Below are 20111 nucleotides of genomic sequence, written 5' to 3' on the forward strand. Positions count from 1 at the left end.
GAATCACGTACAGGGAATAATGAAATTTGTTCGATTTTGTTGTAGTTATAAACTGTAATCTTTGTTCACTCTAAATGCAAAACCGTATGAAACTCGGAATCTTTGTCGTTGCAGGACACCAGTTTGAAGTATGGTGGTCGTAATCAAAAATGGACCTGACGAGAGAGCACTTCCGTGCAATGACTTATAATGATTTTCGCCAGGAGTTAACACAGCAAGACTGTGTTCGTCGGATGACTGCTACTTTTCCTGATGAAGACCCATTCCAGCTGACAACTTCCAGGTGATTTCGGGAATTCAGATGTAGTCTTAGTCAGCCTGAGTGATGAGGATCGTGCAGGTCGTCCATCGACAGCCATTGTGACCAAAAACGTTGAAGCTGTTCGTGATTTAACAAACACTGATCGACACGTGACTTATCGCGAAATTCAAGGGACCACAGGCATTGGCATGAGCCAAATACAAACAATATTGCACGATCATTTAGGTGTGAGAAAAAAAAAAAAAAAAAAAAAAAAAAAAAAACTTTGCGCTCGTTGGATCCTACACAGTTTAATTCAAGCACAAAGAGACGCCCATGTGAAGTGGTGAACGAAACGGTTCAAGTCTGGATTATTTAATTTGCTGTTTAACATCGTAACGGGTGATGAAACGTAGAGTTTTACATACGAAACGGAAACAAAACGACAATTTGCTGAGTGGGTGTTCTGCAATGAACCTAAACCAACCAAAGTTGTTCATGCACGCAGTGTCTCCAAACAAATGATTGCATCAGTTTTTAGTAAATCAGGTCATATTGCAACTGTCCACTGGAGAATCGTAGAACAGTCAATGCAGAATGGTATACAACCATATGTCTATCAGAAGTACTGAATGTGAGCAGATATTCCAACCCCAACCGTCGAATCATTCTGCCTTACGACAATGCCAGCTCGTACACAGCAGCTGCCACAGGTGATTTTCTGGACCAGGAAAACGTTGAAATCATGACACATCCGGCTTATTCCCCTGATTTAGCCCCCAGCGATTTCTGTTTATTATCAACAATCAAAAATATGTTGCGTGGGAAGAAGCGCTTTTGCACTTCAGAAGAAGCCATCGATGCATACAAACTGCATTTCACAGGTACCAACTTCGGAGTAGCATAACTGTTTCAAGGTGTGATTCTATTGCATGAAACAATGAATTGCTGCACAGGGGGAGTACTTTGAAAAGCAATAAAAAATTGCTGTACTTTGATCTTCTTGCGTTTTATCATTTTCCCGAAACTTTCAGTGCAACCCTCGTAGCCATGTCCTATTATTATTATTATTATTATTATCATTATCATTATTATCATTATTACTTCTTCAGTTGGCTATTTGTATAAATTGAAGGCATCTTTCGTGGAACCAACTTTAGTAAGAGAAAATACCTCCATGTCTGAGATAAGCTTAAACCTTACCTAATATTTACACTTAAAAAAATCGAAATTTTCAAAAATGTTCACTTACTCTGTGGATATCCTGAGTCAAGACTTGACAATGACTGTTGCAATCGTTTGCCTTCAGCCCCTTGTGCTGAGCCAGTTGTCAATAATTTAGGGTCTACTGTGATAGGTTGTTTGTTGACTGGAGATCGCGGAGATGAAAGGACGGAACTAACATCTGTGAGGTCATCTTCCTCTTCTTTAGACTGATTTGACGGAGACACGAGAAAAGAGATATCTTTCGATTTCATTTCACCTGTTTTCTTCACAGGTTTCCCAGCAGCCTTCTTGTTCTTTTCTTCAGCAATGACTGATTTACTTTTGGTCTGCTTTTTCTATAAGAGAAAATGAGTATACGTGTAATGAATTCGAATAACAGGATACATTTCTAATTAATACAGAACAAGGTGTTAATTCTTTAAGAAGCACTCACACGTTATTCTCGCCAATGTTAGTTATAAAGTAACCAAGAAAGTTCTGTCGCTTTTTGTGGAGGTCTGTCTGTGGCCCTCACACCGTGAGTTGAATGTGAATGGAGATAGGGCGAAGGTCAGTTATGGTGTGGTTAGCATCCCATGAACCGGTACAAAACAGCCGAAACCAGCACTGCACCAGAAGAAGGTCTTCCTGTGTGTTTGGTGGACTGCTCACGGCATCATGCATCGGAAACTCCTACCACTTGTCAGAGCGTCAATGCAACTGTGTACTGTCAGCAATTGAGCCGTGTTCAAGAAAAGCTCAAAACTCTGGAGCCAGCACTTCTGAATTGCAAAGGAGTCCTCCTCTTACAGAACAACGCTAAGCCTCACGTGGCTAAGATGACCCGGGACACCATTCTACGCCTTGAATGGGAAACACTATTGCTTCCGCCATACTTCCGGCCATTGCTCCGTCTGTTTATCACCTGTTCCATTCCTTGGACAATCACCTTAGAGGACTCCAGTTCAAATCTCAAGTAGAGGTAAAAAATGAACTTAATACCTTCTTCGCTTCACGGCCCACCAAGTTTTACTGCGATGGAATATATGGCCTTCCAGAACATTAGCAGAAGGTCGTCGATGGTGATGGGGACTATGTTTGATCTTCCAAGTACGTCCTAGGTGACATATTGATGTTTGAAGGTGGTGGGTGAAAAAGCGATAGAACTTTCTTCGTTACCTTTATATGTAATTACAATATAACTTAATAGGATGCTGGAATTCCGGAAGGGAAAAGGCGCCAGAGATGCCATTGGGTTGATAAGAACTATCTCAGAACGAGTTTTTGACGTAAAGGAAGAGTTGTGTTTGTGCTTCATAGACTGGCAAAAAGCTTTAAACAGAGTCAATTAGACGAAACTTCTGCAAATACTTAAAGAAATTGGGGTCAACTGGAGAGACCGACGACTCATTCGCAACGTGTACATAGGATAACGAGTAAAGTTGCGCTTGAATGAAGGAGAAACCAATAGTGTGGCGATTGGAAGAGGAGTCAGACAAGGAGGAAGTATGTCGCCCCAATTATTCAACATTTACAGTGAATATTTAATGAAGGAAGCATTAATGAATATTGGAGATTTCAAAATTGGTGGGCAGATCATTAACAAGATCAGGTATGCAGATGATATGGTTATTATAACTAGAACCGAAGAAGGACTACAGGAGATGATTGACAGAGTAGTTCACACTGGGAAACTATATGGAATGGAAATCAACATCGAAAAACCGAAAGTCATGAGAATATTCCGTGGAAATACGCTCTTACGGATCAGAGTAGAACAAAGAGAATTTGAAGAGATCGATAATTTTAAATATCTGGGAAGTACTATTTTGACGAAAGACGCTTATAGCACCAAAGAGATCAGGTCAAGAATTGCCATAGAAAAGAAGCATTCAACAAGAAAAGGTCACTCTTAACTAGCAGCCTTAATATTGGACTTTAAGGTTCAGAGACGTGGACATTACGGAAGTTAGAGAAGAAACATTTAGAGAGCTTCGCAATGTGGTGTTGGAGGAAAATGGAGAATATAAAATGCACAGAAAAAGTAACAAACGAAGATGTTTTAAAACGGATAGGAGAGAAGAAAACACATCTAGCTAATATCCTCCGTAGGAAGGCCAATTGGATTGGACATATCTTGGGAAGAAATTGTCTTCTTCATACCGCCATAGAAGGAAAGATGGAAGGAAAAATAGGAATAGGGAAAAGATCACAAGTGATCGATGGTTTGAAAAATAGAAGAAAATATTGGAAATTAAAAGAGGAAGCTGAAAATCGAGAAACATGGAAGAAACATTTCCAAGCCCAAACTGAAAATTAAGAAGAAAAGAATGGAAAAACAACCCTAATTAGTCCTAGGACCTGACAAAAAACACAATTCTTAATAGTAATATACCAAGGCATAGACCACCACATTACAACATTATATAAATAAATATTGGAGCCCTCGAAACTGGTCTAGTGGCCAGCACTTGCGCCTTCAGTGTACGTGGTTCCAACTTTGAAGCCCATAAACTGTGACCCGTACTCTTCCCAAGAAGATGAGTTTGTTATAGTTTTTAGAAGTGAGGTTGTTTACTTTTCTCTCCGAAAGGTCCCACAGGAAAGCAGGAACGTTTCCAGTTTTGCAACTTCTAGGACGGAGGTATATTAACCAGAGGAGGGCTCGTCAAGGCAAGGGAGAACGAGGCAGGAGAGAATGCAAAGAAAGAGCTTTGAGTGCATTGATTACGTGTTTCAGTCACAACGTTTACCACAAGTGACAAGTAGGGACCTACACAGCATCCTAATACAAGGTGGTGTGACGAATTTAGGTAGCACCTCGAATATCTTGGAAATGAATTATCCAAAATAGATGTTTGTCAAAAGATATTGGAAAGACTTTAATCCAGCAATGGATCGACAATTGTTCACAGTGGTATGTACACGTTTCAAATATAAATTAACCTCACCATCACACTCATATGATCCCAGTTCTCATTCTGGATATCTGGGCATTTGAGATGAAGAAATAAACGCTTATACCTTGCTCTGAGAGATCACATGTTTAATCCTGTAGCTGTGAGAATTTCTAAAAAACAAAGGTAGTTAAACTAAAATTTACTGTTCCTGGGTATAACTGGGTAAAATTTACTATTATGTCTGGGTATAACAAATGCTTCTGCGGACTGGAAATATTTTTACAACCAGTTCTAGCGAACCGGCCGAATAGCACCACTGGTTATTCATGGAAAAGACTAATGATTGAAGTGATTGTCGAAAACTGCAAAAGACGACGGCACTATCTACAGTTTATTGCTTATTTTGTCTCTTGTCAGCAAGTAAATGAACAGATCAAGACCGTTAATTTCCCTATTCACATTCATTTCATCCCCACTAATTTCACATTCACATTCCCATTAATTTCACGACATTTGGTAGTCCAGTCCAGACTAAATTATTAAGCAACGGATGTCCTTTTCTTGGTATATTGTCCTCGAAGCATATTCCCTCTGAAATACACTTGAAGACGAACAGTATACACACAAATACATAAAGATAACGACGCAACTTGTCTAGTTCTGCCGATTCCTGATCAACCACCATAAGCAGAGAGAAAGTAAAATGTTATTCACAAATAAAGGCGTCCTTGATGCTCTGCTACTTACAGGGAGTGAAACAGGATTAATGTTCCTTATATTTTCTAGAATTAAATATCTTCCGTAAAGTAATGAGACTGGGTCTGGTAAAAATAATTTATTGATCCGATCGGTAAATATTGTCGATACACCGCTGCCAACACGGCTCCCTGGAAGTCAGCTGTCGTAACTTCTTTCAGAGACTCCGTGACAGCCCGTTGGATGGGGAGAACATCGTTGAAATGGTGTTCTTTGGGGTTTCTCTTGAGCCTTTGGAAACAGAAAATAGTCACTTTCGAACTGCTCCATCTTACGAGAAAAGTCACTTCGTCGTTGTTTTTGTTCATCACTCGACACTTTCGGCACCAATTTCGCACAAACCTTCCGCATGTTTAAATTTTCAGAAATAATTTTGTGAACCGTTGTTTGGCACATGTTGAGCTTTTCGGCGACTAAGCTTACACTCAAACGACGGTCGGAGTCCAGGAGATTTTTCACTTTGGTCACATTTTTGTCCAAATCACTTGTCTGCCGTGACAAAACCAAACCCAAAAAGTTTTTGCGCCACGGGTGATCCTCATTGTATCAGAGCCCGGACATGACTGTTGCCCGGTGCATTGCTTAGCTTAGACCCCGCACCACAAATCTTCCCGCTGGGCAACGTGCTGCTGGCGACTCGAGCGCCACGTGGCAGCCAGTCTCATTACTTTACGGAGAAACCCAGTATATCATAACATTAATGTAAAACTAAAACACAGTTTTTAAAACAGAAAGTCTTGATGCGTCAAAATATTTTACTTTAATATACAGCCTAACAATTAGATACAAGAGAGAGAGAGAGAGAGAGAGAGAAAGGAAACTTTTTAGAAAAAATATAGGATCAACGTATGAGAGTGGAATATGAAAACTGGGAAGTAATAAAGAAATATCGAACAAAACAGAAAACTGTGTTCACAATCAGGAAGAAAAGGATAAAGCTCTCTGAATATAAAAGAGGATGGATCACGAAAGATTAACTATTTCAACCAAATCGATAAAACACAAATGAATTGGTTGAAAGAGGTCAAGGCAGACCTAAGGAAAATAAGGATAACTGAGGAAGGAATAAATAACAGAAAAGGTTTCAAGGAGAAGGTTATAACATTTAAAAGTTTCAAGGAAAAGACTACGAAGAAAAGGCCCCATGTACGAAAAAAAAAGCTACTATGAATAGCTAGAGAAGGAAGGAAAATACCTTGAACCTGAACCTGAGTATATACTTAAATTAAACAAGTTATCACTAATAGAAATACATAATTCTACACAGAAACTTCTTACTCCATGTTAAAGAAATCATTTAATAGCGTATTAGCAGTGAAAGAAGCTTTCAACGCAAAAACTAAACTCTCAGGGACGAGCCTTCGCACCTTCTGAAGAATGCGTGCAATCCCCAGCGATAATAGCTTCGCTTCCTGAGCAGCATAGCCCGTAAGCCTGTCTAGTGAGTTGGTGAGGCTCAGAGGAAAGGGTCTAGAAGTGTTTCCAACCTACTATTCTTTATCGGAAAAACCGAAATGTTGAAGTATTAATTTTTTTTAAATAAGAAATCAAAGATAAAGAAAATATATGGTAGAAAACAGGGTAGGCCCGGCCTCAGAGCCTCATAGTACGCTTCACCACTGGTAGTCACCCAAGTGTGAATCCAGTCTCCGTTCAGCGTTTCACTATGCGTGTGTAGGAAAAACGAGCATCGTAAAAGATCATGACATACCCTTCCTAGTAATGATTTAATTTAGGCGCATTTTATGCAACTCACCCACACACAATTTCAAACATACTAATGCTCACGACATCAGATGCGTCGATCTAGCACCATTCCCAGATGGTAATTTAATTCTAATTTGGACCGGTATAAGCCGAACAACCTTTTGTACTCAGAAAGTACGTACAATTAGTTATTGCATCAGGAATAGAACGTACATATTATCATGTTTAATAGTTTTGTTTTGATTATAATATTACTACTCTATTTTAAATTGGAACCTGCCTAAATTGATTACTCTTTAACACAGTGATCAAAATAACCAGGTTTTACTGTATTTTGCAAAAGCCTAAAAGTACTAGATGAAAAAAAAAACATAATTCAAAGCAATTTCTTAGAGGATGTTAAGGTCAGTGTGCTGTGATACTAGAAAGAAATATTATATTTAAAAAATCTCGAGTATTAATATAATTGGTAGCAAACTAGATCCTACCTTTCTCTCAGGTCTTTCAGGGTGTTCCACGCGTCTCGGTATGTCTGAGGTTGAACAAGATTGTTGACTAGGTGATGCATATTCCGCTGGCTCCCGAGTGCTAGCAACATGGAAAACAAATGTGTGAATGCGACACAATATAAACTCAAGTAAGTTATGTTAATTTAAAATTTCTGTTCATAATAATTTTAGCGACCTCTTTTCCTGCCACATTTGCCAGACCTTTTAGATAAAAATGAGTTAGGAAATGAATACATATATATGAAGCAAATGTTGCCACAATCGAAAATAAAATATATTTTTATTTTACTTGGATGATACCACGATTTATTTATCATTGTAAGTGATCATTTTTGTGATACAACATCAGTACGTAATGTGATTGCTAAAAAGCTTTAATACTGTTCAAACGTATTATTTTCCAATAAGAAAATAAAATAATAATAAAATTCACGTACCTTGCACAAATATTATTATATCTAACTTGTGTAAACAATATGGAAGTACATCTTTTGAAGTTTTATAGTGATGTTTCATGCTTATCAAAATTCCATTTTATGTATATCAACTCTTGGACTTTTTGAGCGAATACAGAAAGATTCAAAGACACGTTTCTTTCTCTTAGAGAAGTCAACTTGTGCGAAACACATGTCTTCAATTTGTAAATAAATATTTTTGGCAAACCTGACGTGGCTGGGTTTCCTTCCTTTGAATTTCTAATGTATGTTTTAAAACCTAAACTTACGTATATTACTTTTAGTTATACCAACAGATGTACTATCACATTCACATATTATTTTATTAGCTGAAAATTCAGAACTTTGATCTACAAAGAAATGTTTGTAGCTACGTTAATCCCTTCCTGTGTTGATGGGTGGTTAATTGCAAGCACGCTCTCTCTTCATCAGACGGGGTAAAGGGGGGAGGATTAGGAAGCAACGAATCATCATCATCATCATAAGTATTCTGCCATTATTCGCAGGTCATTTGCCGCAACTCAGAAACTTCCATGCTCCACGGTCTTCCGCTAACCTTTGTTTTCAGGTACGATTTTTATATCATTTATTAATTGTAGTCTCTTTCGCTTCCCCTCTCTCTCTTTCCTGCCACCATACCCTCTAGCACGTTTCTTATGATACTTTCTTAGCCAATATCTCCTTCCCGTTTCTTTTTCCTCTTGTTAATGATATTTAAAATAGTTCTTTCCCCCCCCCACCATTTCAAACATTCATATGTTTTCTGCTCGACCTAGCTAATTCTTTCCATTCTTCTCCACACCCACATTTTGAAAGCTTCCAGTCGTTTTTCATCATTTTTTCATAATGTCCATGTTTCCTGATCCATACAGTACAACACCCCACACGAAGCATTTTATGAGTCTTTTTCTTAACTCTTTATTCAAGGTACCACACAACAGTCTTTTTTCTTTCTCTTAAAGGTTTCTTTCGCAATTCCTATCCTTGCTTTTATTTCATGTCCACATTTCATATCATCACTGAGTAACGAATAAATAAATAAAAAGAGGAGTTACTGAATAACGTCAAATATGGTGCCACGATAATATTCTAAGTTCAAAATGGCGGGAAACCTGAGATCGCTCAGTAACGCTTACTTCCTTTCTCATTTTCTCTCCCAATATGATGAAGGTTAGCGAAAGTACTTACAACAGACTTCCTTAAATCCTTAAATGAAGGAAATCGCGTACACTTTCGCAGCTACGCTGCCTTCGTTCTCGGTGCAGCGTCAAAAGAATTACGTTGCTATATTAGTCAAATCGTGAACTTACACGAAGAAAAAAATGGTTAACTAAAAAATCTCACGATGCAATTTATATAACAGCGTAAAGCTTTTTCATTGCACCGAAGATGAAGGCTGCCGACCTGCGAAACCGTAGGCAATTTTTCTTCAAGTGTTTTTACTAATTTATACTACGTAATTTGCTTTTCTACATATAGGTGGAACAAACGAATCCCGAAGCAAGACCAGAAAATAGTGAATATATTATTGCAGAAAAAATAGGTAGCATATGAAGAAGTTTGATTTGTACGGCGTGATATTTTCTCAATGAATATTAAAACCGGAAATGATAATAGATTTAGTACAGAGATCAGAGTGGAGATGGAATATATTGTCGGGACGCTTAATTGAATGCTGAAAACCGCCTCTCGCTATCTATTACCATTTTTACTTTATAGTGATCAACGTCAAAACCGGAAATGGTTGGTTTTTGCCACTTCTGGTTTAAATAGAGGGTTAAGAGAGAAGTTGGCACCTATTCTTAGAACACAAAATTTATAATTTAAAAAAAAAAAAAAAAAAAAAAAGCTTCTCGCTGTCTCAGTTCAGGGAATATGGAAGCGCTTGAATGAAGTTGGAGAATAATTGGGCCTAGTGTTTATAAGAAAGTTTTAGTTGTTCTTTTGTTTTATTTATTACGGAGTTGAAATTTACGAAGAAAGAACTTTTGTGTAGTTAAGGAGGAATAGCAGATTGCTCTGTTCACAAGATTTAATGTTGCAAGTTTGTTCAAGAGAAATGAAAATGAAATCTTTAAGCTTTACGTCCCACGGTAATGCCGGCTAGGCTAAAGGAGACAGTGATGGTGAGAAATGAATGAAATGAAGAAAGTGGGAGAACCCCGAGAAAAACCCCGCATACGGTATTTGTCCACCACAAAGTTCACTTGGCGCGAGCAGGGACCGAACCAGGGACCCCGTGCAGCAGAGGTGTACTCTCTACCATTGGCCACCGCGGTCTCGTTTGTTCAAGAATTATTCGGCCAAAGGCTCTTGTAAAAAAAAAAAAAAAAAAAAAAAAAAGTTATTTAGCGTTATTAGGCAGATATATGTTTGCCCATGCCGATAGCGTGTGGACCTAGCTATAGTAACTAGTTTTATAGAAGTTTTTTTTATCGAGGGGAAGCAGGGCTGCCGTGTCGCGACAAAACGCTGTAACTTGAGTTACATTGTTTTGTCGCTTTAAGCATTTTTGAATTTTCCGCCACCGATATTTATGTTCACCAGGCCCAGCATTGAGCTGAGTCAAATACTTTTGAAAATATACCAAAGAGAATATCGATGTAAGTAGGAAATTAGCCGGTCTGTAGCAACTTTACGGCTCTTTTTCTCAAAACAGCTCCGCCAAAGTTACAGCGTTTTGTCGCGACAGGGCAGAGGGGAGGTTAGCAAAAGACCATATTCCTTTCTCATACAGCACATTAATAACAAGAGATACAGGCAAAACGCTGCCCAACTAATATCTTATAGTTTTTGCTCTAGGTATATCAATATTGTGGTGGATACCTATCACTTCCGGTTTAAATATCACTTCCGGTTTATCAATGAACTCAATTCTTACCTTTTGACTTTCTACAACCTGGTCAAAATTGCTGATGATCCAATAGGCAGTTCTTGGACTTTTTTTTTTGGCCTTAAGGAAATATATTTTTAAATATGTTTTGTAAACCCATCTCCTTAAAAAACAAAATTAACGCTATCTAACGACTAAGTAAATAACTTACAAAATTCATTAGGTTCATTCCTTATTATAAAGAGCTTACCAAATTTTTACCCACCTTGTGTACGAAAACGGCCTAAATCCAAGAGAAATCTCTTTCGGAATTTTTCCAGCATCGTTTCGCTTTGATTTCTTCATCTGTTTTTGTCAACAAGTACAGCTGAAAACGGACGGAACGGGTTTCTTAGGGAGAACACCAAACAATTTTGGACACTCACTTTACAGTGCATTTTGCTGAAAGAATAAGAATTATTATTATTATTAAAGCGGGTTTTCTTCTAACAGTGGGCTAAGGTACGTAGTACCAGCACCTTTTAGCTGAAGTTTTTTAAAAAAATAAGATATTTTAATAGCACCTATATATTAAAATACTAGGTTTATATGTTTGTGATCAAGAAAAGCTTATGTACCCGCTATTTCTTTATTACAAATATATATAGGGGTACACTGGAAATAAATTCAGATATTTTATAATATATGTTTGAACAATGTCATTTCGAAAGTTGAGTTGTGGAATGTTTCTGCCTGACAATTCTCGAGTGTCCAAGTATTTTTCTTTTTCACGGATACCAATTATATAGAAGTCAATTCAATATTTGAGTTGGTTTGGTTGACTCCACTCATTAATTTGTTACGTTCTCCTCTTTGTTCACTAACTATTTCTGGCCGTCTCATAACCTATTAATATATGAATAAGCTCAACCAGTTTCTTGTTTTTTGTAGGAGTAACTCAATACTATCTTCTGGTACTAATCTTCATTATGTTCATCAACCAATGAATGCTTCAAATATCTAAAAGTTTAGAGTTGCCAGGTCAAACACTGCAGTAAATTTCATAACTATTACAATCTCAGGGCTGAAAGTGGTCCGGTCTCTTGTAAATAGTTGAAAAGTGACCAAAAGGACACGAAAAATTGACCAAAAAGTGACCAAAAGCATATGAAAAAGTGATCAAAATCTCATCATGCTCCTTTTTTCCTTTGTCAATTTCTCCATCACCTCTCTCTTTGTTCCTTATTTTGTTTCATTTTTCCTTCTTTACTTCATTTTGAGCTTCCTCGTTTCTTAGGTTTTCTAAGTATGCTTTGCAGTTACGGTAAGCAGACTTAGCAAATGTAAGAATCTTCTGAGTAAGTGGAACCAGTTTTGGCCTATTTCCGAATTTCTTCATCCCAGACATTATATTTAACTTAGCACTGAGAGTTCTCAAAGTCATGAAATATTCATCACCCACTCTTAAGAAGCATAACATAAGACGAACATGATGAACCACACAAACACACACACACACAACGTTTGAGCGGAGCGTTAACTATTACGGGCGAAAACTAAAAGACTATTATGACAGAAGAAAGAATAGACACAGAAGGGGTCTCTACCCCACTTTGAGAGCTTAAGCATCCACCAACCATCCACTGTGCTTTAGAAAGAATAAAAGCTGAAGTGAGAATAAAGCTGACTGTTTCACATGTGGCAGCAAGTACTGAAGCTTTCAGAAGGGTAATGAGTAACAAGTTTCTGCCTTTTTCCATTTATGTTTACATTTTTCTTAGAAAACTATCAATGCAAAACATAAATCACACGAAAAAGTCGCTTTACCTCCCAAAAAAGTAACTTTTAGTTAAAAAAGTGACTCGCTATGAGCCCTGCAATCTATAATTTATGAATTTTGTAATTTTTACAGCCAAATAGATTATAATAAAGTATTATGAAGTCCTAAAATCTTGGTTTTGTTAATATAATTAGTAATAATGGTATCCCAGTCTTTTTGAATGTTCACCTTGTCCGTATTTAATAAAGGGTCCTCTATCCTAATATAATAAGCTTCAAATACGTTCCTTCCTATGTTAGGGGAGACCAGATGTGTAATACCTCCACCGTAGTGACTGTTTATTTATTTATTTGGAGCTGTTTTGACAACCCTGATACAGCTTTATCCTAATGAGATTCTCTATGTTCCATCAATCTGGTGCCAATATTTCTTTTGGTCATCCCTATGCATGTACCACCACATGAACAAACAGCCTGATAAATATCACTTAACGTATGCATGTCCACGAAATAGCTTTCGTAATGACCTTTCCAAATTGACAGGAAGCCTAAAACTAACTCTGTCACTTAATATTTTTCTTAATTTGTAAATGATCGCTGAAAACAACGAGAGGCAGACTCAAGGGAGAAAACGAAGGCATATTTTAATGTCTTTTATTTACTCAAATTTTCCATTTTCTGAAAATATTGTTAGTTTTATGTCACCATGTTTTCTTCATGGGAGGACTATCTCATTAGCAAGAACCTTAGATGAACAAGTATATTAGAGCATTTATTAGTTACTCTTTGGAAGATTTCGTGCAAGAAGTAGAATTACTAAACTGGGCCTTACTTGGTTACAAGTAGAGCTTTACTAATGTGAAATCATGACAAGTGCTACTGAAACTCGTATCATTGCCAAAATTGTTCCCACTACCCTCATTGACACGTACACTCACTGTCGTTGACGCGCCTACTCCCTTCGGATGCACGCGCGAGCCCACTAGCTTCGCCCTGTCCTGACTCAAGATAGCATTCGTGTTTTAGTGGCCACCTAGCCACTAGACAGGTTGGTTTGTCTTTTTGCTGCAGTTTTTATGCCACACATCTCGACGTCGTATTTATGCGCAAATCGTAAAATAATTGTAATATTTACACAATTACTTGGGTAATAATATGTCGAGTAGCGCAAATCGTAAAATAATTGTAATTTTTCAACAATTACTTGGGTAATAACATGCCGCCTAGCGCAAATCTTTTGGCGAACTATAAGAAGGAAATTAGTAAAAGAATTATAACTCTTCGACAATTATTTCTAGTGGTGTGCCAAAACTTGACCTGCATATGCGTAAGAATACCAATGGGAGTGGAATGTAAAATTAGCCTTAAAATATTTTCAATATTGTAAAGTTGTGGATGCTGGTTTATTTCTAGCACACCATATTTTGGAAGATTTACAGGTAAAATTGAATACTTTGCATAAAAAGATATATTTATAAAGAACAAATGTCTGCAGGCAATGCAATTAAATAGAAAATAATACACCTGTAATTTAGGTTTACAAGTGTAGGGTTACTAGTGTAAAAATCATTACAAGTGCTTTACGACGCATAAAATAAATGGATGCAAATGAAAGATGACTGTATTAGATACTATTTTCAACCAGCGGTGCATTTCTGCACAGTGCACAAAAGCTGTGTACAAGTTTACAAGTGAAGCGTTCAAGTAAAAAGTCATAACAAGTGGTATCGAAACTCAATGCCAAAACCCACGTTTTCAGTACCATTACTTACGCGCATACTCACCGTCGCTGACGCGCCTGCTCCTTTCACACGTACCGCCTAGCTATCGTACGGACCCAACAGATTCCCATCCTCTAACTCGGTTAGCGTTCGTGCACTGTAATTCTTATGTCATACATACGGACTCCGTATTTATATCTAAAATCGTAGAAGAATTGTAATTTTTCAACAAGTACTTCTGTTGGTCCCCTTGAATTTTACCTACACCAAGTGAGATATTTTCATATCGCCCAGCGCAATTCATTAGGAGACAATAAAAGAACTAGTGAAAAAATTGTAATTTTTCAACAACTATTTCGAGTGGTGTGCCACAGTAAACCTGCACGAAACTCTAAGGTTAACTGCTGTACCGCCGGACCAATTTTAGAAAATATACCAGATGAACTGGAGAATTTATTTTGGTTTGTGAGGAAGAGTAAGTGAATGTCATGTGAGGGGATTTGTTGAAGTTAAGAAAATACTTGTTGTTAGTAGTTTTTGATGTTGTAAGCGGCACTATAAGTAGAGGCCGAAAGGAATATTCGGCAGAGAGGTACACTTGTTATGAATTATAAGACAGGCAGTGTGAAAATAGTGCGCAAATGACAAGATTGCCACGTATCGTATTTGAGTTTTATCGAGTTGTACAAAAATAAAGAGTGCCAGTTGTTGAAATTGTGTGAAAGGCATGGTCTACTAAACAGGCGAACAGTTTGTTGTAAAGAAACGAATTGAAAACACAGAAAAGTAGAGAGACAACTAACCAAACCTAACTTAGTACGTTGTGGTAATTTTTGGATGGCATTTACTATCTCCCCTATAACTGTGGGTATACGCAGTTTATGACATATCCTCGTTTTTCCACTATCCTCGTTTATGCGTATACCCAACAACGCCGACACGCCTGCTCCTACGTACCCAACTCCTCACTATTGCTCGGACCCCTTGCTGCGCTCCTACCCTCATTCAGTTAGATAGCATTCGTGCTTTTAAGGAACCACTAGCACAAATTGTTTCGCCTTTTATGTACTAGTTTTTATAACACGTCCACACTATTTTGAACTATAATCACTATCAAGTGAGCCAGCGTCACAACTTAATATTTTGGGGAAGAAAATAAATAATATTCATTTTTTGGTTTTATTTTTGTGTGGCCGGCGATACAGCAGTAATGCCAAATTGTGTTTTAGATGCATGGAGAGTATCTATAAAAGTGGAGTTACTCTAATAGTATGGCTTCGCATATCTTTATTTATGAACCTTTGCACTATCTACACTTGCAACGTAATAAAGGAACTGCCTACCTTTGAAGCACTTCTTTGAAGTGTAAAAATAGTTGGCGGCATTCGTGTATATATAAAAAACAATAAATACTAATTGTTTTTCACATTTGCTCAATATTAATTTTAGATTACCACTCAGCTTGTTTACAAACACACTTTCTTAAATGTACCGCTAGATGACTCTCTATCGCTATCAGAGCTGCCATACTCATGATTGTATTAAACACAGATCTAAATTAAGATTTTTCCAAATACGCTAAGTTTTCTTCGAATTTTCTTCACACTAACATTGAAGATCCCTCTTATCTTCATTCTAATAATAAAATGTTCTAACTGTATTCATATACAAAAGAAGTAAATGATACTATTAAGGACGATAATGAAATACCTAGATAACATTATCAGTGGCGCTCACATAACTTCATAATCAGGGGTTTTAAGGTTCCAACTACATATTGTTTCAGGATTTTTGAATACAAATGGTGAATAATGGCTTAGTATCGTCAATGTTTATTTTTCATAACATCTTGTTGAAAGCAGGGGTTAAGAGGACACAGGAGCGTCATTTAACATTTTACTTTTGGGGGGGCGCAAGACCTCTTGGAATAAGTATAAAATTTCTTGTTTTACACTGATGTACTACTACTCTATTGAGAAAATCTATATAAATCTCAAACTTAGGGGTCAATTGCTCCTCCATGTCCCCTAAATGACGCCCCTGAGAAGACAATCTGAGTGTTCTTCAACATCAAATACGATTCATTCTCGTTCTGCCTAAAAGCCATCCAGCACTTTGTAGAAAATATTATCAATGATCTTATCTTTAGGCAGAGCGGGAATTCCTGTTCTGCCTAAATTTTGTGAAAGGGAATTTTATGTAGGAAGGGATTTTTTATGGGAAATTCAGCACGGAAGTGCTTGACTCCTATTTAGCGTGTTTTTACGCAGATCGGAAATCATGCAGTGACGACGCCAGAGGGGGGGCAAGGCGGGCGAGCGCCCCCCTAATAGCTACTTCTGCCCCCCTGACTGCTACCTAGACTGCCCCCCCCCCCAGACTCCTACGATCTTTAAACATTCTACATGTAATATTTTAAATCAGTATCATAACCAATCTTATTGTCAAATCGTAGTCTACTTTCCATGAATTTACTATGTGGCAGATTAGTCCTCAAGCTTTCTTCTTTGAGCGTCTGGGTATGCACGCATATTTCTGTTTTCTAATTTAGCGCCTTTTGAGGTAAATTTTACTTATACTTCTTTCTTATGATTTTTAATTATTGTGCCTAGCGAACAATAGCAGATTTGGTCGACTTGTTTTCTTCTCATTGGATCAACTTCGATTGGAAAGAAAAGAATGGTAAAACTAGTTACGTAACTTGTTTATATTTATCCAGGTTTGAAGTTTTCTGTTTCATATTTTGTTTTATTTAAAACTTCTTTTTTCTGAAACATTATTCTCGGCTTTCAATATTCAGAGGATGTGCTTATAACAGTTTAATTTGCAACTACCAGGGCTTAATTTTTTGAAGGGGATAAAAAGTTGTGTTTTTCCTTCCTGCAAATGATAATAATAAATTTATGGAATTAAATTGATACCCAATAAAACGTATTGTCAGAGTGATGATATTTAGTTAGTAATTGGTTTATACTAGTGCTCCCTTACTTATTTTGTTTCAAAGTTCTGACGTGACATCTACCATATTGACTAGGAACTGCTAAAATAATTCGTAGCCCAACCCAGAAGGAGTGCACGTGAACTGGTGAAGTTTTACTTCTTCTACACTTCCCCCGAGAGTCAATATAGGCTACTACCTTGTGCAATGCTCCAGTTTTTGCAGAAAAGTTTAAAAAATCTGAAGATTTCCTCGCACCACTGTTCGTAGCACTACCCCTATCAGATCTAAAATGGCGTCCTTTCAAGTGTTATTTAAGTTTGGGAAATAAGTACACGTAATAGTTAGACGGAGCTAAATCTGCGGAATAAGAATGATGGACAGATGTATTCTCCTGAAGGAACAGAATTCCTTTCTTTTCATTTTCCGCGGCGTTGAACTTCGAATTTTTCTTTCAGTTTTGTAAGTAATGTAGAGATTCTGGATTAAATATCTGACCGTTGCGGAGGTAGTCTATGAGTACGACTACATACTTATCCCAGAAAAATGTTGCAAACAGTTTTTCAACCTACTTCTGTGTCTTGAACTTCTTGGGGCGAGGGAGAAATGAGTGCTACTTCTCCATTGACTGTTGTTTCGTTTCAGGATCATAGTGGTACAACCATATTTCACCTATGGTTATTATTCGTGAGCGAAATTGATCAGCATTACGGTCAAATTGGAAGAAGACTACTCTTAATGCCGTCACTCTTTTATTCTCCTGACAGATTTTTTGGGAACCCATTATGCCGAGATCTTGTGCATACCCAAGCCATTCTGAATTATGCTACCGACGAGTTCCAAAGAAATGCCCAGGATCTCTGACACAAGTTTTGCTAAGAAGGTAAAAACTGAGAAAGCGTGGTGCAGCCAGACCTCAGACTATAATAAATATATCGTGAGTTTACTATACACTTTAAAAACTATATAAATAATAGCTTAAATTATTTTTGTCACTGAAAAACTGGAGTGGCCTAGGCCTCCGGCCCCGGGCTATATCCACCACTGGCTGAAATGCTGCAGTTTTCAAGAATAATGTCACAAATTGCATCCATGACTTCGGGAAGAGTCATTGCTTTTAATCATCCTGGATGTAAAGCATAATTTGTTGAGAAGTCGGCATGTTTATAGTTACTAAGCCACTTACTTCTTCACCACTGTATATAACGGAGGAGTGTCCCGTGGTGTTTCACTGATTACCTAATTAATTTACTTCGGTGACTTTCCTTGGTGGAATAAAAATGTTATAACAGTTAGGACCTGGATATTCGTGAAATTATGTGTTTGGGCAAATATAATCACTTCAGAGACCTGAGAAACAATAAGAATTTCATTATTAATATGAAAATTTGTATTTGTACATACAGAGATATGTTTTTCTATATTACGGTTTCATTTTTCTACCTAGTACCTACACTCCTTCTGGATTAAGCTACATTTCAGCAGCTTCTCGAAAATTCTCTCTCTCTCTCTCTCTCTCTCTCTCTCTCTCTCTCTCTCTCTCTCTCTCTCTCTATATATATATATATATATATATATATATATATATATATATATATATATATATATATAGATAGATAGATAGATAGAGATAGATAGAGAGAGAGAGAGAGAGACGTAGCATATAGTACGGTACTAGACCAATGTGTTACTTGTAGCATACGCGAAAGTAATTCAATTTATGTTTAGGCTTCAAAAATTTCATTGAAAAATATTTCATGTGCAGACGTTACTTATTTGTTAGTTACAAATTTCACTTGAATTAAGTTTAATTTATAATCATATACTAGCAGCGTTCACCCCGCTTCGCTGCGGTCACCCCGGAACGCAATAAACTTTGTTACTTAGATAATTTTTACTTTTTCGCTTTCAAGTGATATGAAGCGTTCACCCCGCTTCGCTGCGGTCACCCCGGAACGCAATAAACTTTGTTACTTAGATAATTTTTACTTTTTCGCTTTCAAGTGATATGATAAAAACCATAGAAGATTGCAGTAAATCTTAACATTATATCGCCTGTCATTTATGTTAACCCGCCCCGCTTCGCTGCGGTCATCCCGGTGCTGGCATATTGTAAAAGTGTCTGTAAAAATAAGCAAATCAATTAAAAAATTTTAAACAGAAGATTCAAGCTATTTTCCGCTGTATATCGCCTGTCATTTATGTTAACCCGCCGAGTGACACGGTCATGCGGGTTGCATATAAATACGTTTATTTTTACCTATGATGAACTAACAAAGGATTTGTGGACACCTGAATGGTCAATTATCTCAAGACACTGGTAATTAAAAATTAAAGTGATATGATAAAAACCATCTAGGGTCCAAATCCTAATAACCCCCCAAAATGAAAGAAATTGGTTCAGCCGTATTAGCGTGATGAGCGGACAAAGAATTGTACGTTCTCTTTTATATATATAGATGTCTAATATGAAAACAGCAACGAATTTACATAATGTAATGTAAAATAAGTCAAACGTAATAAATGTAATTTTTGGTATGGCAAATAGTCGCCCCCCCGAAAATATATCTGCCCCTCCTTTGCCCCCCTAAGAACTTAAAGCTGGCGTCGTCACTGAAATCATGTATATAATGATTGTACACGTATTAATAAGGACTGGGACAAAATCTGAGGAAAATTCTGACCACCTCCCTCTGGAGTCACTCTTCTCTCGCTCTCTATACTACCTGTCGAAATGATTCATAACGTACGACAAAAAAAGACCACTTGGTGGCAGGGACAGTCGAGGCTTGTTCTAGTCAGTTTCAATATAGGTATAATTCAAGATTTTTTAAACCCAATTTTTGAAGAAATTAATACAACTTTTCAATAATTTACTTACATACGGCATTGATTGTATAGCTTATATTTTCTTAATAAGAATTTTACTTTTAATTAATAAAAGAACAAATTCTACATATATATTATCATAAAGTAATAGAAATATCATAAAATGACACAAAAAAGAGTGCAATAGACATGTACTCGTCGTTAGCTGTATCAGCCATTTGCGATTTGCATAGGTATTTCTCTCACATATACAAAATA

At 37.1% G+C, this 20111-nt stretch overlaps 1 protein-coding gene across 1 annotated transcript in view; it reads right to left on the reverse strand.

Moving 5' to 3' along the window:
• Positions 1 to 15593, reverse strand: part of Cep89 (Centrosomal protein 89kDa) — a 53516-nt gene extending 37923 nt beyond the window's left edge. The window contains exons 1-4 of the mRNA XM_081739649.1: positions 15430 to 15593; positions 10873 to 11048; positions 7299 to 7398; positions 1494 to 1803 (exon numbers count right to left, since the gene is read on the reverse strand). Of these exons, the coding sequence (XP_081595775.1) occupies positions 1494 to 1803; positions 7299 to 7398; positions 10873 to 10952 (490 nt within the window). The 5' untranslated portion in view covers positions 10953 to 11048; positions 15430 to 15593. The remainder of the gene's footprint in view (positions 1 to 1493; positions 1804 to 7298; positions 7399 to 10872; positions 11049 to 15429) is intronic.
• Positions 15594 to 20111: the final 4518 nt, after the last annotated feature.

The sequence above is a fragment of the Thermobia domestica genome, chromosome 2 (genome assembly GCF_964235325.1).
Source record: "Thermobia domestica chromosome 2, izTheDome1.hap1.1, whole genome shotgun sequence".
NCBI classification, from domain to species: Eukaryota; Metazoa; Arthropoda; class Insecta; order Zygentoma; family Lepismatidae; genus Thermobia; species Thermobia domestica.